This window comes from Mustela erminea, chromosome 5, assembly GCF_009829155.1.
Source record: "Mustela erminea isolate mMusErm1 chromosome 5, mMusErm1.Pri, whole genome shotgun sequence".
Lineage (NCBI taxonomy): Eukaryota > Metazoa > Chordata > Mammalia > Carnivora > Mustelidae > Mustela > Mustela erminea.
This window is the reverse complement of record NC_045618.1, coordinates 128,594,461-128,618,415: the sequence shown is the minus strand read 5'-3', so window position 1 is coordinate 128,618,415 and position 23,955 is coordinate 128,594,461. Positions and strand designations below refer to the sequence as shown.

General features: G+C 40.3%; 1 protein-coding gene across 45 annotated transcripts in view; it reads left to right on the top strand.

Moving 5' to 3' along the window:
* The window catches only part of NRXN3 (neurexin 3), a 1,567,429-nt gene that overhangs the window by 765,622 nt on the left and 777,852 nt on the right, over positions 1-23,955 (top strand). For all 45 annotated transcript variants that reach the window (XM_032341548.1, XM_032341546.1, XM_032341549.1 and 42 more), the window contains one exon: positions 6,877-6,996. In XM_032341548.1, coding sequence (XP_032197439.1) covers positions 6,877-6,996 — 120 coding nt within the window. The remainder of the gene's footprint in view (positions 1-6,876; positions 6,997-23,955) is intronic.

Genomic DNA, 23,955 nt, shown 5'->3' with positions numbered 1-23,955 from the left:
TTCCTTCCAACTCCATGACTTGTCACTCCTTCTTCCTCTATGAAACAACGTGAATTTTTTTTTAAAGATTTATTTATTTATTTGACAGACAGAGATTACAAGTAGAGAGGCAGGGAGAGAGAGAGAGAAAGGAGAAAGCAGGCTCCTTGCTAAGCAGAGAGCCAGATGTGGGACTCGATCTCAGGACTCTGGGATCATGACCTGAGCTGAATGCAGAGGCTTTAACTCACTGAGCCACCCAGGTGACCCATCAATGTGAATTTTAAAAATGTGAAAGTGGAAAGGTTTATGTACGTATCAGGAGTGGAAAGTCAAGTTGCAGATGGCTCTACAGAGCTCTCTGGAGAGTCCCTGGCAGCCCTCACAGGGCTCCTCTCATTGTGGCTGTGCTTGGGAGGGATGGACAAGCCCTTTGGTTGGCACAGGGGTCCGCTGTGATGAAGCTTCCCCATTCAGGGTTTGCGCACAGCTTCTGATTCCTTTGACAAACACCCCCTGCTTTACAATTAAAGACGATGAGTGTTATTAAGCCAGCCTTGCCCTGTGCCTATCACTGGGCTACCAGCCTTGACCCTTTAGGATAAAGGGCATCAAACAAAAGGGGAGAACAAAAGAGATGTTCTCCCCTGGTCACCAAACCCCACCCCCCACCCCCCAACCCCAATATGGCCAAGACCAGCTAGTGCTGGTTTAGCAACATTTACTATAAATTGGGATGTTGGAGACATAGGCTTGGTTGAATCCTACTTGGGCACTAACAGAGGGAAAATACACTCTTCTAGAACTGTGCTGTCCTTCAGGCAGCATTTCTATCTCAAGGACCTGCAAGTCGTAAAAGACAGTCTGTCAACTTTTGATTTCCTAGACCGTGAAGAGGAGTTGACCGAATCTTTTTGCATGTACCCAAAGGTGGGTTTTAGCAATAACAGGCATGAAATGACTGTCTGGGACAGTTCTTGAAGAGAAAAAAACAAAAAAAATCCCAAACTCAAGCAGAGTGGTGGGGAGTTTGTGACAGCCATCAGAGGTATCATCTGAGAAACAAAAGACACAACATGATGCTTTTCTGTGAACTAAAAACAGAGCAGAGAGTTAGAAACCAAAGTACCACCATCACTGAGGATTTGTTTAGTTTTTTCTTACACACTTCTGTTGCCTTGTCACTTCCCTGCTAGACGAAGAAAAGTCACCATCTTGTCTCAAAAAGACTATGTGGCTGTTTCAGTGAGGATTGGTTACATAGCAAATGCAAAAGTCATATACACGATCTGGATACAAGGGTTTCCGAAAGGTTTAGTGCACTTTTAAGGTTTTTTTTTTAAGTTTTATTTATTTATTTGGCAGACAGAGATCACAAGTAGGCAGAGAGGCAGGGAGAGAGAGAGGAAGGGAAGCAGGCTCCTTGCTGAGCAGATAACCTGATGCGGGGCTTGATCCCAGGACCCTGAGATCATGACCTGAGCTGACGGCAGAGGCTTTAACCCACTAAACCACCCACGCACCCCTGCACTTTTAAGTTATTAATAATAGTTTTGAAGACCTTTTAAGTATATAATTCTAAAGGTTTATGTTATCTTAGAATTTTTATAATTTTCATTTGATGAGGAAGAATGTTTTAGACAAACGTATTATTACATTCTTAGGAGTGCATATTTATACTATTTATATACATATTTAAATACATATTTATATGTATTTGCTACAGATTTTTGTTCTGGTGTTATATATAAGCAGATAAAACTAGATCTTCCTGTTAATTTTTTTCTGAATGTTGAATCGAAATGGCCTTTGAAAATTTTCCTTGAAAAAAAAAAACCCACACATTTTTACATTAAAAAGTCATCTTTCTCTGATTATAGATTATAGATACCTTATTTAAATTTCTCTTGATAATCCAGTGGTAACACACACACACACACTCTCTCTCTCTCTCTCTCTCTCTCTCGCTCTCACTCTCCCTGTAGGTTTACCCATATTCATAGAGGTTAGAGGGCTCAACTGTTGAGTTAGCAAGCCTGGGTTTGAGACCTCACCTACTACTTATAATGGGGGCTTCACAAAAAGTATCACCTAACTCTCTGGCTCAGTGTACTTCTCTGAAACTCTTGCCTTCCAACTTGATCATCAGTCCCTTATTTTTAAAGTTCTGGGTTATTTTAAAGTTCTTCCTTGAGAAAATTATTCCTGTTTTCTGATTTCCTAATACCCTTAATTGTAATTGCTTCATCATGTGTTTATGAAGATTAATTGAGTTAATATCTGAAGGGTACTTAGCACAGTGTCTGGCAGATGATAAGTGCTATGTAAATCCCTTGGTTTGTTATTGTTATATCCTCTTTATACAGGATAATTTTATATCAATGAGGCACCTTTAGAAGCATTGTTGAAGATTTTCTTTTTTTTTCCTTTTTGGGGGGTAGTTTGGCATATTTCTCTAATTTCTCTCTTTAGTTTTGGAGACACTGCTATCTGAGAAATAGACAAATATAAAATATCTGTTCAGGAAAGGATGTACTTAAATACAGGAGCTTATATTATCATCTAGGAAGCTTTTTAGACTCTAATGCCAACACTTAATCATTCAGCTGTTCATACTGTCCCTGGACACTGGGGACACAGAAGAGTTCTTGTGTCAATATCTGGTAAGATTGTCCAAATCTAGTAGTTAAGTTAGGGCAGGGAATATGGCCAATTAAATCCCACCACCATCAATACCTCCCCCCAAAAAGTGATTCCAAGTTGAAAATTGTTTGTAGGCAGTGATATTGGTAAATTTTATGGGTAAATTGTTAGTTAGGAGTACCATTTGACTTTAAGTGATTAAAGAATGACTTTATTTTTGGGGGGTTTTGGTTCTCTTGTTCTTTTTTCATTTAGCAACATTTTCTGAGCTCTTGTTTTAAACCAAATACTTATCAAATACTTATATTTAAACCAAATACTTTATCAGAAGTTAGAGCTATAGAGGCTCCTGGGTGGCTCAGTGGGTTAAAACCTCTGCCTGCTGCTCAGGTCATGATCCCAGGGTCCTGGGATCGAGCCCCGCATCGCATCGGGCTCTCTGCTCAGCAGGGAGCCTGCTTCCTCCTCTCTCTCTGCCTGCCTCTCTGCCTACTTGTGATGTCTGTCAAGTAAATATTTTTTAAAAAACCTAAAAAAAAAAAGTTAGAGCTATAAAGTTGAGAGAAGCAGATAAGACTTCTGCCCTCACAGGGCTTATATTCCAATAGGATGAGACAAACAAACATTTTAATAAATGACTTAGTTCTAGGCAGTGCATTGTTGAGTTAAATCAAGAAGGAATGTGATGGAGAACACAGGAAATGCTGGTGGAGACCACCTGAAATAGGAGAGTCTGAAGAAAGCCCACCTTAAGCCTGAAACTTAAATAGAGTAAGAATGGACCGATCATTTGATAATCTGCAGAAAGGACTTTTCAGGCTATAGGTAGAACAAGAGCATAGGACCTTGAAGGCAGATGGTCTTGAAGTGTATGAGCAGAGGTCCTGGAAGGTGTGCAGGCCTCAGAACCACCCAGAGCAGGCCCAGATCTCGGGCCACTAGGTCTGGGTGGAACCTGAAAAGGCACCTTTGTCCTGAACTCCCAGTGCAGCTGCTGCTGTGGGGCCCACCAGGTGAGCACCACTGGGGTCGGCGGGGGGAAGAGGGGGAGTGAAAGGATGAAGGGTGGGTGCAGTGCTGTGAGCTGGGGGCCCCGAGTGGGACATGCAGCTGGAGGAGGAGGCAGGGCCCCAAGGATCTCAGCCTCAAAAACAAGTGCGAGTTTAGTGTCAGATCTATGAGGAGTCGTTGCAGGTTCGAGCCCCGCCTTGCCACAGCTGCTCTTGTTCCGAGGTGATTACAGTAGAAGGTCTTTGGTCTTTTTTTTTTTTTCTTTTAAGATTTTATTTATTTATTCGACAGAGAGATCACAAGTAGGCAGAGAGGCAGGCAGAGAGAGAGGGAAGCAGGCTCCCCGCCAAGCAGGGAGCCCGATGTGGAGCTCGATCCCAAGACCCTGAGATTATGACCGGAGCCAAAGGCAGAGGCTCACCCCACTGAGCCACCCAGGCGCCCCAACAATCTTTGGTCTTTGAGGACTATCTGATTCTGCATGGCACTTGCCCCCGTAATGCTTGTGCAACAAATTCTCCGCTTTGTGGAGCAGAGTCACAACCATGCTCAGGTTTCGACAATAGGAGACATAGGCAGATGGGGTTTCAGATAGCTCAACACTGACTGAAACACATTCTCTGTATCTGGCACAGAACATTGAACCCAGCAAGGACATAATCAAAGCATATTTTTGATTTTTAGCAGCAGGCAGTATTCTGTCCTTTGGGGACAATACTGAAAAAATACGAAACAATTAGAGGCTTCTATAAGCAGAGGACATCAAATGTGTAATAAAGTGTTCAACTGAATATTACCCTATGTAAATGTTAATGATGCAGATAATAAGTGTCATGGCCACTAAGAAGTGGGAGAATTGTTTGAAGTTACTAGGGAACGCTTTATACAGGGGAGGCCTTCGAGCTGGTCCTTAGAAAATGGTGAGCATTTGCCAAGTTAGAGGGGAAGGGAAAAGCATAGAAAAGCCTTGGTCTCAGATTCAATTAACATTCAAGGGATTATTGTGTTTTTCCCAAGTTTTTGCCGGTTCTACTGCCTTTCAAGGGAAAGCCTTACATGTGTTTCTGGTTCCTGAGTACAATTGAATTACTAGTCCATTGTCTGCTAAGAGCTGTTTGGTCAAGGAGCCCTGGGGACTTCTCAGAAACTTTTATCCTTTGAAAGAAGCTGTCCTGATTTGCCATTGTTAATGAAACTTGTACTACACAATGCTCAAGTTTAAGACCCACTGAGAACATGACCATGAACCTCCTTTCATCTCCACATGGGGGAACCACATGGCAGATAGGAACTACAGAGACCCAGCAGCAGTGCTGCTCCCCCAGTGCTAGTAATTGTCTTGAACTTTCTTATGTCATATCCTAATAGCTTTGTATTAGAGGTGACGGTCTGTATTGCTTCTATCCCTCATGAATAAATACAGAATGTCTTGCCACCCAGAAGACAAAGCCTTTGTAGTCATGTCTCTTTTGAACATGCATCCCTAGGACTCCGCATGCATACATTTCAATATTCCGTGCCCATATGAGGCTTTGCTTTGGAAACAGTGAAATATGCGCTTAGTGCAGTGGGTATATTTTTACTCTGTCAAGTGCTTTTTTGCATCAGATCTTGAGTAATATATTTGATGAGTCAAAGGGCTCGCCTCCTTTGCTGAGGCTCTCTTGGGAGTTATCTTGAATATTAAGATAGTTCTTATTAGCTCAGATAATTCCAAAGGTGCAGATTTATCTTTAATCCCAAGGTTAAGGCAGAAGACAGAAATGAAAAAGAGCAAATGGTAAAAGAGAGGCCCCAGGCTGACCTAAAGAGAGATTTTAATGACAACCTGTAAAGTAGAGATCACCAAACTTTTTCAGTTGCTTTCTCATATCCAGAAAAGATTTTGAGGGTGCCTGGGTGGCTCAGTGGGTTAAGCCTCTGCCTTTAGCTCGGGGCGTGGTCTCAGGGTCCTGGGATCGAGGCCCGCATCTGGGCTGTCTGCCCAGCAGGGAGCCTGCTTCCCCCTCTCTCTCTGCCTGCCTCTGTGCCTGCTTGTGATCTCTCTCTCTCTGCCAAATAAATAAATAAAATCTTTAAAAAAAAAAAAAAAGGAAAAGAAAAGATTTTGAGAATGCCTCCCATAAGTGTAATTATTTCTACATCGGATACTTGTACCACTGTACTTATATATTGTTGACTTATGAAAGGCACACGAAAATAGAAATAATAAAGAAAAAAAATCAAAAGAATGCAATTTCTAATATTTTCTTCCTATCCCTCAAATAATTCTCTTTTGCATCCTCTGGCATATGGACACTGCTTTTCAGTACACCCTTCTGTAAACCAATAGCGATAGCACAGTATAATATACTGGTTCTCAAACTCTAGACTGTGTCACAATTTCCTGGAAGCCTGTGAAAACACACATTTTTACCTCTTTCTGAAGTTTCTGATTCAGTAGGTCTGGGACCTCATCTTTTGCCTTTCTAACCACTTCCCAGGTGATGTTGGTCTGAGAAATAACACTTTAAGAACTACTGATGTAGCTAGCTAAGAGCATGGTTCCCAGAGATGGTTTACCTAAGTTGGATATCATGGTCCTTTCATTACCAAATGTGTGACTTGGGTAGATTACTTATATAAGCTTAGTTTTTTTCTATTTCTTTTTTTTTTCTTCTGTGAAATGGGTGATCATAATTACTTACTTCTTAGTGTCACTGGAGAGCATAATGAGGTAATGTAGACAAAGTGCTTAGTACCCAGTACTTACCACCTACAAAACACCAATATATGTTTGCTGCTATATGCTTCTCTTTCTCCTCCTCTTCATGTCATCAAACATCTTTTTAATATAAAGTAAACTTTAGGGACTTTTATGCCTTAATTCATAAGAATCATGGGAATAAATTTTTTTGCTTTACCATTATATGTCTAGAAAGACCATATTCCAAGTAAAGTGTCTTTCTAGTTGGGTGGTAGAGATGAAGCTCTTTTGAAAAGTCTGCCTAAGATAGAACAATGTGTTCAGCCCTCTCCCTTCTGTGTGTAACTGTTGATAGTCTGTGGCTAAGTGTGTATCTCTGTAGTCTTTTGTATATCCTGATTCTCGTTGCATGATCTAGAGATGACATTTTGGGAGGTTGTGGTTTTGAATGTTTTGGGGCATGGGAGTTGCAAAGTCAAGTGCTTGCTTTGAACTTCATTGTGAACACTTGTCTCTCTCCTTTTTTCTTCTCTCCCCCTCTTCTTATGGATTATTAGGACCAAGTACCACCTGCCAGGAAGATTCATGTGCCAACCAGGGGGTCTGCATGCAGCAGTGGGAAGGCTTCACCTGCGACTGCTCCATGACGTCATATTCCGGAAACCAGTGCAATGATCGTGAGTACAACCTTTTCATACTTGGGAGTTTTTTCACTGTTTTGAGGTTTAGAGAAAACTTAAGGAACATAATGTAAAAGGATGGTTCTTCTGAAAGAATTGTAAGCAATTTCCTCCTCCAGAAACTTGGAAAATAGAGCACTGGTGCTCTTAATGGAAGAGCAAAGAGATATTACTTGTTCAACATTACTACATGTTTTCCCATTTGCTTACTACATGTGTTTTTTCTTTAGATTAGATTGCCTGTGGCTGAGAAGCAAAAAACAAAAACAAAAACAAAAACACCCCCCCCACCACAGCAACAACAAAAACAAAACAAAATCCAGCTCAAGCAATATTTTTGCTCTAAGGAGTTCAGTTTTTCCATAATTAAGTCATCTGGATAACAGTTTTGAGACTCTTCCATTTGCATTGTCTAGAATTTACAGGTTATTTAAGAAATCTAGGTGTTTTCTCAAAATTCTGAATTTAGAGAATTTCTTAGCTCTTCCAAATGATGAAGACATTCAGAGTTTATTATTTTTTCTAACTAGAAATGTTTAAGGCATTCTCAGGGGCTTTTCAAATATTTGGAAATTCCCTGTAGCTAACTCTGTTTATATCTGTTTGGTTTGTATGTACATAGTTGTTCTGTTTATATATGCATTTCTATTTTGTACATATATTTATAAGTATGTATCTGCATATTCGGTTCATATTGGAAGAGAGCCAGTTGTTAATTTTGTCCACTGGCAATGCTTCTATCAGCTGATTTAATTCTAGAATACTGATTTCATGAAGATGATTCTAGAGTTGATGGTGGAGATACTTCCATTCTATGGGAATCTATAACCTGTGTCTTCACTGCCTTCTTATGTTCCTTTCCTAACATGGCTATTTTTAAAGAATAGGCCGACGCCTGAATTTTCTGAATACCTATTCAAAGAGATTTGTTGAAAGCCCTGACATAGTGGATCCTGCTGATCTTCTGACTTTCTAAATGGTAGGAGTTTATATTGCAATCTGAACTTGTAGTCTGTTGACCTCTTGGTTTTATAAAAAGGTGCATGGTGTTATCTGAGCAGATACTAAAGTCACGGTATGGTTGCCTAAGTGGGAGTAGGTACTGACTACAATGCCATCTCTATCATGTTCACTTGGCTTTTCTTGAATCCTTATTTCTCAACTTTTTTTTTTTCATGTGCATAGTTGCCCCGTGTTCTGTTTCTCATTTTTTCTCATAACTTTTTGTCTTTATATGCTCTGTCAGTCTCTTAAGAGCTCCCTGGAGAAACAGGTGGGAACTGTACCAATGTAGAGATAAACATCTTTGATTCTCATTGATCTAATGTAAGCAGGTGCCTCTAGGTCTGTAACATAAAGGACACAGTATCTGCAGAAAGTTTTGGTATCAGATTATTCTTTCCAAGTACTTGGTATTATTGAAAGTCTTATTCCCACACTTATGAGTCAGAAATGCTGTTGTTTCACTTTGAAATAGGCAGTTATGGACCCATCCAGGATATCTGGGCAGTTGTGCTACATGTGCTTTATTTGCCCTCCACTTTGATTGCATAGGACTCATTGGAAAGCTTTTTATCCTAGATGGTGGCATAATGCTTCTTTATCCTCCCAAGTTTATTCCATATCCTAAATACATACCACTCCTGGTAGAAAATGGTCAGGACGAGACTGCCCACAGAAAATGCAGAAAGGTAAGTGATTTTAACTGCGGTGGATAGCATGGTCTTCAGAAGGTACGTATACACTTTTCTCTCATTGATATGTTCTTTTTGGCCACCCAGGCCCAGGCACTATTTTCTACTAAAAATCAACCAGGACTCTTCCTAGATTTCTATGATTTTTTCTCTGACTTTGTCAAGAGCAGATGCCATGTCCAGAATGAAGACGGTTACAGGATCTGACTTGAACAATTTGTCAGTATATAATGAGGTACTAGAGCGGATTGGGAAGTGTCAGCTTTCTTTTGTAACCATACCACGTCATCCTTCAAAGATGCTTCTGAGATATCCAGGCCTGGGTATTATATTCTGGATTTTATTCTGTAAACCGTACAGATGAAGGTTTTATTGTAGAAGACCTTGAGCCCAAGTTGTTAAAAGAATCTTCTCGCCTCGTCTCTGGTTGGAGAGCAGACCAGGGTTGGTATGACTAGATGGCTATATGGAAGTGTGAGCAAATACATTTTAATTGCAGAATATAAGGAATAAATAGAGTTCAGATAAATTGGATATAATTGTCATGTGTAGATATGCACTTTTAATGAAACCGACCTCATATATCAGAAATTTAGGTTGCTTAGAATTGTACAGTAGATATCTCTGTATCCCATGATTGACGTTGAAAGTATCGGGGACTTTTCTTTTGGAATTAGCATCGGAGGCAGTTTGTTCAACCTAAAAAATCAGCCTTAACTGTTTACGTCATAGATCATTACTTTCTGTACGAACCTTGACCTTTAGCGTTGTAATTTGCTACTTCATCTCACAAACGTCTTCAAAATTGAGTTCGCTCTTGATTTTCTCTGGGCCTCTGTTAGCAAATTCTTGGTAGTTTCACTTGCATCAGGAGAAGAGTTTTCACCTTCGGAGTCACCAAGATTTGAATAAATCTCATGCTTACCATTGCGAAAGGCTGTGGGGAAAAGTGAAAGGAAGGGGAACAGATACAGTAAGTGAACAGAAGAGGAAAGATGAGCAGGGCTGAGTCTTAGACGGAAGAACGCAGAGGCCATTAGTGATTGCTTTGGTAGCATGCGCGCCGCAGGTGGCCTGCCTTTGACCTAAATAACAGAAATGGAGCACGATGTGATGATTGGAATGTCAAGGAAATAGGGCCTTTACCTGATTTTTAGGAATAGTGTATTCTTTTTTTTTTTTTTTTAAATTTTTTTTTTTTATTTCCAGCATAACAGTATTCATTATTTTTGCACCACACCCCGTGCTCCATGCAATCCGTGCCCTCTATAATACCCACCACCTGGTACCCCAACCTCCCACCCCCGTCCCTTCAAAACCCTCAGATTGTTTTCAGAGTCCATAGTCTCTCATGGTTCACCTCCCCTTCCAATTTCCCCCAACTCCCTTCTCCACTCTAAGTCCCCATGTCCTCCATGCTATTTGTTATGCTCCACAAATAAGTGAAACCATATGATAATTGACTCTCTCTGCTTGACTTATTTCACTCAGCATAATCTCTTCCAGTCCCGTCCATGTTGCTACAAAAGTTGGGTATTCATCCTTTCTGATGGAGGCATAATACTCTATCCCCAGGGGTACAGGTCTGTGAATCACCAGGTTTACACACTTCACAGCACTCACCAAAGCACATACCCTCCCCAATGTCCATAATCCCACCCCCTTCTCCCAAACCCCCTCCTCCCAGCAACCCTCAGTTTGTTTTGTGAGATTAAAAGTCACTTATGGTTTGTCTCCCTCCCAATCCCATCTTGTTTCATTTATTCTTCTCCTACCCACTTAAGCCCCCATGTTGCATCACCACTTCCTCATATCAGGGAGATCGTATGATAGTTGTCTTTCTCTGCTTGACTTATTTCGCTAAGCATGATACGCTCTAGTTCCATCCATGTTGTCGCAAATGGCAAGATTTCATTTCTTTTGATGGCTGCATAGTATTCCATAGGAATAGCGTATTCTACAGAAAGTCGCATATATCTAAAATACATCGTATTTCTGACAATGCTGTCATAGGACCCTATGGTTGATTTAAGAGTCTATCTAGTGGCAACAGACTTTTTTGGTGGATGGTTGGGGGAGAAGGTTTGGATCTCTCATTTTCCATGAGATATTTCTCAGGACAACAGATTGATCTCAGTTAATGGAAATTAAAACACACACACACACACACACACACACACACACACACACACACACACAAAAATACAATTTCTTAAGGCACGTCCAAGAATTGAAACTAGTTCAATAGGAAAGTGCTAGGTTTTGATATTTTTCAAAATAAAGGGTTCTGTTCAGTCATCATGTATAGAAAAGTTACTTGTATCTGGGCATGATTTGTAAGTTTCTAAAGAAATGTTTGCGTTTTAGCATTCTCCACATTTTTCCTAGCATTGGTTTTTTCATTTATGACCTTTGATTTTTCTTGCCTGTTTGCCAAATTGGGTGTTTGTTTGATGAATTTCAGGTGCTGTCACATAGTTGTCACCTCCATGAATAGAGCTTATGTTTAGAAACTATATCTCATTTAGTACGAGTAGACCAAGCATGGATGGGTTTAACTTTATTCTATCATTTTCTCTGAGAGCATGGTGGATTGGTGGAGGCAGTGGGTGAATTTCAGGTTTTGTTTTAGAGAGAGCCATGCAAAGCTGACACAGTGATTGTGAAGGTGTGGCATGTCTTCTCCGTGGCTGGTTACCTTGTGTAAGAGTGGCTCTCTTGTACTGGATAGAAACCAAAAGTGATCTGATTGGAAACCCAGGTATAACTGATTTATTAATTGTCTTATGTAGTTTTAAGATAAGATCTTCTACCATTTCATCTAAAAGCAGATTCACAGGGAGTTTCCTCTAGGTGACTTTTAAAGCTGTTCTGAAACCATAATGAACAAAATCATCCCAGAAGTAATTTTGGGTTCATGTAGGATCCCGTGAGATCAGGGGAGGACACACCAGTAATGTTCTCCAAAGAAAATCTTCAGTTCTTCTGAAAAACTCAAACCAGAGAGGGCTGACTTCTCAGAAGGTGCATACCACCTGAGTTCCGACTTAATGATGGGGCTACATTTTAAGAACAACAGAAGAAATGGAACCCCACGCAGTTTCTCATAGGGATATTCTTTTTGGATATTGGGTTCCTACTGGTATTTAAAATCAGGGCCGAGGGCCTGGGAGGTTTCAGTGGGTGGTAGCCATCACAACGTAGCAAATCCAGTCCCCTTTCCTGTGATGTGGGCAGGGCAACCTGTTGTTGAGTCCCTCTCTTCACAACACGGCACAATGTTGCACAAAATCCAATGCCACTTGCACATACCCACACATATACGAAAGCCTCGTCATTCCTGGGGGCTTTGTGAAAACAGCGATTTTAAATATCTTACACCAGTCCTTACCACAGCTCTCCCTGAGAGTGAGTGCGTACAACTTTGAGGTCTCATTATTGCTCCTGGGCCCTGGAGAAGTGAATGTGAAACAGTGTAATGCGTGTGAGTGCTTAAAACACAGCAAGTTGCTGGATTTAGAAATTGGGTGTTTATAAAGGTTTTGGGGGAAAAACAGAAGGAAATAAATGTGGGTCCTCAGCCCACCCCCGCAGCCAGTGACCTGCGCTACATGGCTGGTCCTACATTGCGGACTACTTGTTGGAGAAATTGCTAGGTTCACACTGGCACGTTATAATAGATGTTCTTTGCTTGCAACAAATCAATAGCAAGCAGCTGTGCATCGTGCAGACAGTGGAGTGTGAAGCGCCTTTTCAGACAGTTTTCTGCTGGAGTGGCTGTTAAGCTGCACTGTTGGCTATTGATTGGCCTTTTGCTTTTTTTTTCCTTATTGTGTAGGTTTATTTATTTTTTTAATGTAGGTTGGTGTATTGATTAAAGTTGTTAAAAACACATTTCCCATTCAGGCTTCAGAAAAAATGAGCAATATATGCATTCCTTAGTGTACAAACAAGGAAATAGACATGTGTATGTTCTTTCTGTCTCCTGGATCCATGCAGATACACGGGCATTACGTTACGAGTCTGTGTTGTTATTTGTACAGCAATAATTTCCAGAGATATCAGACTACAGTGTCTTCATGTTTTCAGTTACGTGTTTAACTCCTACCTCTGTTTCCGGGTTCTGCCCCGTCCTACAAATAAGCCATATCTGAGAAGTTTAGTTTTAAGTTATTTGTTTGCTGTTTAGAATACTTTATTATTTTCTCTTTCATTCACTCACCAGACCCTTTTTGCAGATATGATTGTGAATAAGATAACACCCCCATTCACAAAGACATTAGAGTCTCACAGGAGAAGACACACATGGAAGTGCTTTAGTAGAAATATAAACCACATGTAGTGAGGGCTCACAAAGAGGAGAGGCATCAGTTGTCCCTGGGGTGGAGATTCCATCAAGAAGAGCTGATCTTATTGAGGTTTTTCATGGACCTATGAGTCCTGAAAAATTTCTAAGTAGCTTCTAAGCATATATGGTAAGAAAGAAGGCAGGAAAGAGAAGATAGCATCCCAGCAAGAGAGAGAGGGAGAGGCAGGCTGCGGCCAGGGCTGACATTCTGGCTGCCTGATTTTGCTTTATGGTGCATTATATGCATTTTTCAAAGTATAGAAAACATTATTAGATTTTGTCATCTAGTTTAGTAGCATGTCCAATATGGTGCTCATTTCTTTGGGATTAAACCTCCATGTTGAGTCTTGGATGAGGACTAACAGACCCCAAATCTTTTTTCTTTGAACCACTGTTGGAAATTTATCTTGGAAATGCATTTTAAGTGAACCCAAATTTTAAAAAAGTTGACTTGTAGTGTATATATATCATTAAATTATAAAAGATAGCACAGCCATTAAGTTAATTAGCTTCAGAATCAAACTACTTTAAATGTCAATGCTAACCCTTAACTGAAATTGATTTAGTCACTCAGCTTCTTGAAGCTTTGGTACAGCACCAGGAGTATGATAGAATAGAAGTAGCGATAGTTTTTTCTTTGTAACTAATAATATTTGACATTTGTCAAGTCCTTTTTTTTTTCCTGACACGCTACTAGGACCTTTATAGAGATGTCATCCCTTTAATCATCCCAAAGTTCCTATGAAATGCTATTGTCCCGATTTTCACAATGGGGACACTGAAGTTACACAGGAAATAGCTGAGTGAGGACTTGAATCCAAGTTTGTCTGACGTGAAAGCTCACATTCTTACTAGATTTGCTACTACTTGCGCCGGGTGTTCTACACAGATAATGAATCCTGGAACACTACATCAAAAACCAATGACGAACTGTATGGTGACTAACAGAACATAATAAAAAGAAAAGATTTGTTACTACCTGATAGTCATTAGAAACAATAACAGTGTAATGTCACTAATTACTAGACTGCAGTGGTTAAAATGCCAGGAGGTCAAGTCTTTAGAGACAACCCAGTTGCATAGGAATATAGAGTTGGAAAAAAAAAGCTCTGGTTCTTGGTGGTTCATTTTATTATATTCTGGAATTCTGAACCCTTTAGATATCTCTGCCTTATCTCCCACTAAGATAAGACTTTTTAGTTAGAATATCTTGAGATATGATAGAATTAGAATATCTCCCCATATCCCCAAATATTTATATTTTTATTCTCTGTTGATCTGGATCTTCTGATTTCCATGTCCCCCAAATGTGATGTTTGTAGGTCCTATCTCACAAGAATGCTGTAAAGATAAATTGAATTCATAATCGTGAAGGTCAGGGCATGACACATTGTAGCCCACGTGGAACTCTGGGTTAGTTTTTGATGTAATTTTCAAAACTTCAAAATTGGACTCACACAAGCATTATTTTCATTGAAGATTGAGGATTGAAGGATTGAGGATTGAAATCCCATCAAAGTGCCATTTTGCAAGTTGGGTAGGTCTGGGCAGGCAGGGGCTGACTCCAGAAAATTCAGGAAGGCTGGAGGAGCAGCCTCGTATCATCAAAGGCAAGATCCAGAAGGTAAGACAGTTAAAGAGAAGCATTCATGAGCCAGCAGGACCTAAGGTAATGGCCAAAGTTATTTCTTTGTGTCTGTTTTTCATTCCTGGACCACAGACATCCACTGTAGCTAACAGGATGTCAGGAGATGGCAGTTGATCCCAGGGTCTTCGAAGAGTAAGGGTGATGGTGCTGGTATTTTTTGGGGGGGCAGTTTCACAGATGCGGGTTTTCACTTGTTGCCCTTGGGAATCACTCTTGCTTACAATTTCCCCTGATATCAAGAAGGGACAATTTTGTATCACAGATCTGTTATGTTGCTGATTTCAACACAAGTGCAAAATCAAAAAAGACTCATCGAGCCAGGATTACTTGCAGCTTTGTTCTGTATAACCCTCCATGGAAATGAGCTGAGACTCACAGATAACATGTTAATTTCTACAAATCTCAGATGACACTTGGACGTACTGCTCAAGGAGAAATAAGTCTCCACCATGCAGGGTCCTGATAGCTTACCAGGGTTGATTAAGAGTTGTTGGAATCTGTGGCTTCACTAATTTTGCTTCAGCCATCTTTAGCATGCTGTATTTGGAGACCGATTTTATTGCCTATGTTTAATTACAGCCCATTTATTTCTGGTGTGCTTGGCTGGCTACTTATTGATGGTGATGGCAATAATCCACTGAGAGCCTATTGGTTCACAGAAGATAATTTTATATTACCTTGTTAGTCACATACGGGTACAATTTTAATTTTTTTTTCAATATAGACTTATAATTTCCTACATTTATTTCCATCGTATTTATTTTAACTTACATGCAAAGGAAAAAAAAAAAAAAAAACGTAAACTACTTTATTTTCTCTTGTAAAATAGAGCCAATAAGTATAATTTGGTTTCCTTATGTTACTTTTTTCTCCTAACTGTCCCCCCCCCAGAGGTATGTGCATTTTTTGATTGAAGTAAAATTTATATTCACCAAAATGTACGGCCTCTTAAGTGCATTATGAGAAACGTTTATAGCCGTGTGACTAGCATGCCAGTTGAGATAAAGGACAGTTCCATCTTCCAGATAATTCCCTTGTGCCCCTGGTGTCTTTCTCTTCTCACAAGCCACTGCTATTTGAATTTCTATCAACATACGTGAGCTTTATCCGTTTCTGACTCTATATAAATGGAATCACATACTATGTGATCTTTTCTTTCTGTTCTATCTCCATAGAACGTGTATAAGACTCCCCCATGTCACCGCCATTCTAGCTGTCTTGCCCTCTCCTATCCCTTAGCGCTTCTCATCTGGAGGAATCTGCAGGTATCTCCCCAACCCCCCCAACCGCCCCGGGATTCCTCCCGGCCACCCCCCTCTGCAGTTCTCACCAAGCAGTGAGCTGGGGCAATCTGAGCCCTTTGTCTGTCTTCTTCCTCTCAGGAATGCCTGTCTTTTTTCTTTGATGTTCATTGTCATGTGCACCCTTGTTTCACATCTATTGTCTTTTTCTCCATTGTAAATCCAGTCTCAAGTACTCTCTCTGGGTTGGAGGTGGCTGTCACCTGTTTCTTTTTACCTTACACTCTGAGATTGAAGGTGGGGGGGCAGAGAGATGAGGACTTAACACACCACACAACGTGCCATGCTTTAAGCCACAGCCTCTGGGGACGAAGTGAGGTTTTGCATCAGTCCTGGCACAGCTCTGGCAGTGTGGAATATTTCAGGAACCATATATTGGTTTTGGAGGGACCACGGGGATGGGTAGAGTGGGGCAGGGGAGAACCTTCAACTGTAGTTATAGGCCTTCTTCAGTCAGAGCCTTCTGCAGCCAAAGGAGCTATGCCAAGCTAGTTATGCACCTGCAAATGTGTCTCCATCAAGCGTTTCATCGTCCAAGTGTCTTGGATGGGGTCCCCATTGCTTTTTCCCTCCAGTCCCTCGGATAACACTTGATTAAGCTCAGTGGGTGCAAGGATTGATGTGGCTCTTGCAGTTAGCTGTTCTTATTTGTTTGTGTATTTATTTATTTATTTTTACCAAGAATTATAGTTTGTTTTCTCACCTACCTTTATCCTGTGGCTCTTCGCTGCCTGATCCATGTCTCTTTGCCAAATGAAATTAAGAGGTGTTTCCAAACAACAACCAAAAAATGAAAGATGTCAGAAAAGTGGAGATGTTTCTATGCCAGGGGGCTGTTTTGGCCACTGACTATTCTTATTTGGACTTTTAGAAGCTGGTACACTCTTACGATTTTTGATGCAAGTCTATAAAAAAAAAGGGGGGGGAACTTGCATTGCTGATGCTTTTTAGTTTTAACTTTTTTTTTGGATGATTAAGGTCATAGAAGCTCACTGTTGAAATGTGTAAAATGCATGAAAGTGCAAGATAGTAGAAAAAACATGCATAATTTTACCGATTATTTATATGACTTTGTTTTAGAATACGCATGATGTCAAGCACAGAAGAGATGCTCAGATGTATCTGTTGGATGAATGACTGAGTCCCGCACATTTGCAGAGTCTGAGTTGTGCAATGGTCCTAGTGTTCTTTTCATGAAATGAGTAGTATTTCTAAAGGACTAGGTATTTTCTTGCTAGACTGAATGCTTTGGGCATTCAGGAATTATAATGAGCATCTCAATATACAATTTTCTTGTTCAGATAAAAAAATGGAAATGTCGAGATGTTTTCATTTTTTTTCTTTCTTGTCCTTACCTCTTCTGCAGAAAGCCTTGCCATTTCTGAACTTATACGTAGATGTATCTACATACAAGTAAAATGGTTTTGTAGTGGATTTTTGTTAGAGGGCGAAACCCTTATATATGAGGAAGGAGCCTCAGGTCCCAGTTTTTTTTGTTTGTTTGTTTTTGTTTTTGTTTGTTTTTCCATCTGTGGCATCCACTTCCAAAGGGATGCGGCAGTTTATTTCACATGATGAGATTTCTTGTAACAGTTTACTCTAGAGTTCTACTGTGATACAGAAGAACTTGTCCACTTTGACATCATCTGTCAATTTCTGCTCAATTTCTTGTTGGCCAAAACTAGCAACATATTAACAGAAGCATTTATATGCATTGTATACTGAAACGTAGAAAACCCAGAAAGATTTCTTGATTTTTGTACACTGTGGACTGGAAAAATTTCAAATTTCTTTGCAGGGGAATTCAGCCAAACCTAGTAAACTCTTTGCAGAAATGCTCAGGAGCAATTTATATGAAATGTTAGTGTCCGGCTCTCAGCATTATTTCCTAGTAAATTCACTGGAAACTTTTTGTAATGGGCTCCTAACTAAATTTAAAACATTGCAGTTTTACCTGGATGTCTTTATATGAGTAAAACTAAATACATATTCATATAAATAAAAAAAGAATATGTGAAGATACACATATTATAAATAAATACAGATTTCCTTTAGAGTTTTTTCTAATTGCTCTTTAAAAATTTTTCTATCCAAAAGTCTTTGTTTCTGTGTCTTATGGTGTCATGTGTGAACTTTTGGTTGTATCTCGTCAACTGACAAGTTGTGTTTATCTGTAATTATATAGGTAGTATGTCTCTCTGGGCAACAGACGAGATATCTGTCTCCCTTTGAATATATTTGGCAGAAAGCCCCTTTATCCTGTGTGAATACTCAATATTTGGGGTACAGTTTTATGTCTGAAAAAGGATTTAGGCAGGGTTCTGGGATTTATTTATCCCTAAGAATAATCTTTCTCCTCTTGCTACCTAAAATTCCCATATGGCTTCCTCATGCTGGCACTCAAGTGTATCATCTAGTTAAAACTCACATCAGTGCCCTGGCACTAGTGGGGGCTGGGGGAAGCTTTGGAAAAGGGCCTGCAGCTCAGCACACACACACAACATCACACATGCCTGTTGTCCCTGACTCGTGAAAAATCCCGAGAAGAGGGAAAAATGGGAAGGAATGTATTAAAATAAGTGAGTTTAGCCAAACACGCTCTCAGTGTTGGTAGAGGCTTTCTTCCAATCCCCACATGGGTTTCCAACATCTAACTTATTTAATTTGCATTTGGATTAATTTAGCATATTTTCCTATTACATAAAGTTTAATGAACAATAAACACAGCTATAACCAAATCTCACAGCTATTTCCCAGTGTGGGGTAACATTCTGCATTTAGTTATATTTGGTTTCCTAGGTAATATTTGATTGTGGCTCTATCTCCTAAAACTGCATCTCTTGTCACATGGAATGTTTTGGTGGCAAGACCTTCAGACAGAGCAAATCGGGAAGGAGCATCCCATGAATTCTGCTGAAGCCGCGGCAAAGAAAATCAACTGGGCAACCCAGGGTGTGTTGAAAATGCTTCTCCCTGCTGCTTTCCCTTGGCAGTCTTTGAGCTCTCTCATGGTGGCCTCCCTGCTTTTATTTTTATTGCTGAAATCTATCCTGTGTACCAGTTGGAGATTAATTTTCCCGGAGCCCTTTTTTTTTTGGGGTCTTATCCCTCCTCCATTCATGAACCACCAGTGGCCCCTCTTGTAGCTTAAACCCTACTCTTGGTTTTTTAAAAATTTGTCTCTTGGACCACCATTCCTTTAATATTCGAGGCAGTGTGCCATCTAATAAGGCCAATGTTCTCATTGTCACATGTCACTGTGTCAGCATTTCCTGTGATCTTCATACCTTCATGCCCTTGTGGCTGCATTTCCTCCTGTGGAAAAGGTTTTCCTCCTCTTGACCTGGCTTTAGGGACCGAGCCTGGGCCTGACCTATTCCCCTGTGTTTTCTCTGACCACTTTTCCATATTGATCTCTTCTTCAAAATCCCACCACATTTATATTCAGAGCTGAGAGACAGCACGACTGAGCATCTAAAGGGGGATTAGTGCAGACTTAAGAGTAAAAAGAGGGTTCACATCCTGGCTCCTTTCCTCCTAACTAGGGGGCCTTCGGCAATTAATGCAGCACACCCTCACAATACATGCCTCGCATAAGTTTCAGTTTTGTTAACAGGCTTAGAAATAATAGAGGTGAAGCAGAGTATTGACTTGGGAAGAGTTTTTTTTTTTTTTTTTTTTTCCTGGTAGCAGCTTAAATTAAAACCATAACCCTCCCATTAAAGAACAATGTTACCAGTAAATAAAACAAGTAGAATTTTGACTAGATTAATTACCACTTTTATGGTGCATTTACCCAATTTCCTAGACAACCACCTTGTATTTATCATGTTGACTATTGTTTCCTCTAGAAATGATAGACTTGAGCTGTGTTGGGTGGCTGGAGTGGTGGGGTTATCAGTACTAGGTCATTCGAGTGGCACTGATGTTTTGTATGTTCTAACTTTAAATGTAAACATATTCCTGAATCTGGGTCTGTATGATACAATCAAAACCTAAGGAAATTTCAGAGGACTCTACTACCTTTCCTGTAAATATCCTGATTTTTTTAAGGTAGTGTTTGCCCAGGCTCCTAAGAACACACCAAGGGCTTCTTGTACCTTCCATAATCTCGTGTCTTATTTTTGGTGCTTTCCTGGAAAATCGCTGTCCAGGAATCTTTGGTTCTTAACACTTACGAGATGAAGGGAGTGAAACTGCAATCTTTTCTGCCTCCATCATTACCAAAAATCTTAACACATAAGCTTAACTTTGTACATAGTACCTCATTTTCAAATCAGCGCGTTTGTGGCAGTAACACACAACCTAATTTAGCTTTCCCAGTGGACTGTTTGCAATAAGTGATTTCAGCCATCTCTCCTCAGTGTGTTTCAGAACTCTTTGGGTCTGGCGCTTTAAGGACAGGTCAGGTCACGTTTGAAACTTGATACAACTTTAACTTTGGACACGAGGTCAAAGAGTGGAAGACCCATGGCCAGCCTCTTGTTCCCTATTCACTTCTGACAAAACAAAAGCAGAACAAACAAAACTAGGGAACTGTGGAATCCCTGATTTATTATCTGAGCAGCCTAATGTGGTAATTCTTGCCTGCCATGGAAAGATGGCTACTTCGTGGTCTCCAGTGGAGTTTCACTGAGCAAGAAGCCAAGCCTCAATAGCATTACGTGCCCATTACCCAGGAGTCCTCCAGAAGGGGCTCAGCTGCTGAACACCAGGGGATTAGACCCAAATCTCAATCATGGTGATTCTGATAATCAGTTTCAGTGAGCAGGATGCTGTTAGCTTTTCGGAACCTCTGAAGCTGAGTGTGTGACTGTTTAATGTGTGGGGAGAAAATTGGTGGAGAGGGAATCCAAAAGAGAAATTTCAGCCATCTTAACAACAGGCACTTGTAAGAATTATTATATAGGGAATTTTCACTTCCAGCCTCTAGTTTTTCCTGAGAACAAAGGTGTAAGAGTTTGAGATGATGGAGATTTAAATGCATTTTGAAGTCGAATCACCTGGGAATGATTTTTCTCTTTGTATTCAGTTTATTAATTAGAGGGAAGTGTGATTTATTTACTCCTGAGCCTTTGTATCGCAGAAATGTGTTTATACAAATGGTGTTTATTTTTGATGACAAATAGTTGATGCCAAGTAAGTAGTAGACCACAAATGATTAAATCATTGTTATCACCTGGGCCACGGGTGTGTATTTCCCTAATGAGAACAAACTCCCCCATCGCTTCAGCATCCATGCCTTCACTATAATCCAGGTATGCCGCAGTCCCATACCACGCGCTGCAGTCCGTTTCAGGGAAGGAGACTTTCTTCCCAGTCCTTTTGTTCCTGGAATCAGAGCACAATTCTTACTCAGAGCTTTGTGACTCTTAACCTGTGCTCTGTTTCCCCATCCTCACCATCGAGGTCTGCTTGCCTTCGGGATGTGAAGAACATTCTGAACTGAGTTCCTTGCTCATACCCTGTTGATCTTACGCCATCCTTTGCATTCTCCTTGGTGACTTCAGTTTCCCTGTTACGGTTTTTCTAATAACCCGTGACTTAGTCAAGAGCCTGGCCTTCTAGCAAAGAGAATTTCCTGTTGCTGTGAACTGTTCCCTGAGTTTCTGATCTTCTTGTCCCTTACACGTCCTTAGCCAGCCTTCTACTCTCCGTAGTCTGAGAGGTGTCCCTTGAACCCATGCACCATCTGGTCCTCTGCAAGGACACACGAAACTCCTTCTGTCATGCACTTTCTTGACACCACTGGAAACCTCTTACCCCTGTGTGTTCTTGGAGAGGCAAATATGTGACCCTACTGTGCTGTGTCCTAAAGAGGGCACTTAACATGTGATGTAAGTTACTCCCTGTCTCTTGCAAGGAAATAGCTTGATTCTTATGAGTGACTTTAATAGTTTTCTCTATTTTTTTAAACCTCACTAAAAACTAAATCCATTTCCAGGTAGACAGCATCACTCGAGTTTTTCTACAGAGCCCAACGTATCCATTTCTCTTTATTTATTTTTAAATTTCTCTTTAATTAGAATCTAGGCTAATTCTAGTAAAGCTCAGTGTCATGTAGAAAGGACAAAGTGACCGAGAGCAGGAGAATAGGGAAAGGCAGGGATTATTTGGGGAATGGCAAGTCTGACTGGACAAGAGGTGGTGTGGAAGGTGGTCAGAGGTAGCTCAGATGAGGTCCTGATCCTGGGGGTCTGAAGGCAGAAGGTTTTGGAGGGAAAGGATCAGTAGGAGTTTTTGAGCAAGTATGTGGTAGGGGCAAAACTGTTTCTTAGAAAGAACCCTCTGGCAGAGTGTAAGCAGTGATTTTGAAAGAAGATAGTAAAGCCCGTGAAAGCGGACACCATATTCATTTGGTCACTAAATAACCAGCCCCTTGTATGGTGTCAGATACACTGTGAGGAGTCAACAAATCTATTTTTAGAAGCTGATTGATAACAGGGAAGCCATTTGGAGACTCTTATAATAACCAGAATAGATGAGGAACAGACATGAACCTGGAGAGTTGGCCGTGAGAATTTTAGGATTAGCCTCAGCTTTGACTATAAGCTGCATATAAGCAGGCACAAGCACTTATAACATTCAAAGAATTTGTGAAATGACAAGCATTTAAAAAATCTTCCCTATTTGTAACTTAGGGGCTTTGTTATTATTCCTTGTAGCCTTAACTTTCTTTTTGGTTTTTACAATTAAAGATTTTTTTTACCTTTAAAAAAAATCTACTTCTCATATGAAAAAAACCTTTTCTCTCTTCCTCTAACAGTGCTTAGCATTTCAGATTCATATTGGTTTAAAAAAGGTTTAGATCATATTTATTGTATGATTTCCAATGGAAAGAGCTGTTATGGCCTCTCTGATTAAATTATAATTTTAATGCCCTTGGTTGTATATGGCTGGGGACAAGTTCATTCCAAGTTCACTGTTTTCCCTGATGTAGGCAAAATTGCAGTCAGCCAAGTTCTGCTACTGTGTCCAGGCTCTATCCGGCGTCTACCTGATGGAAATATCAGAGGCCTCTAACTCTTCCTCAAAATCCTCCCAAGCACTCTGCTGCAAAGCCAAAATGCAGGAAGTATTCCAAACTGTTACCTTCTGCCTCAGTTTGAAATGTGTGCGGTTTCTTCTTTTTGATCAGGACACATTCTGAACATGTAAAGTGCACAGCCTCCCCTACAATGGGAGAATCTTTTGCTATATATTTTTACAGAATTCTGGCCAAAAATGTTCATATAGCAAAGGTATGAGGTATATCAAATATTTTAGTTGCCCCCCTTCTTTTTTTTTTGGCACACTGTGGTATGAATATGATCAAGACGTCTGCGGTACGCACATGCGGACCGTGCTCCCAACAATCTTTCCAGGCTGTGCACAGTGAAACGTGGAACTCCATTTTTTTTCACTACATAGTTGTTTCGTTTATTGTTCCTAGCTGATTGTCTTTTCTGTCAACTATTAGTATTGAAGAAAATCCTCAAAATGTGGTATTGGGTAAAATTCAGCTCTGTTATAGGTCTGGGATTGTATCTTCTAAAGAAGTCTTGGTTTTGTTTTTTTTTTTTAAGGACAACAGAAAACAAAACAAATGCGTTGGTAATAGGATTAGGTGGAAAAACAGAAAAATCACTGTCATCTACCACCCCCGATAAGATGGGTGCAAGGTCGGCTACTGTTTGCTTCTGTCTTAATCCTATGATTTTCCGGTTCCCTGGCTTAGAAAGTTTAGGCTCTTTCAAGTGGCTAAAGCAGGACAAGCCAAGGTTACTCAGATTCCCTATAATTTTATTTTACCATTTGGGAGATAAACCCCATCACTGTTTTGTAAATAGTTTAGATATCCACAGAACAGTTATTTAGGATTTTGAGGGCACAAGACAGAAACTGTGCCTCTTCAAGACATTAGAAAATCATTCCTAAGAATTAACATCATTAAACCCTGTTACCTAAAACCAACTTAGAATGAAA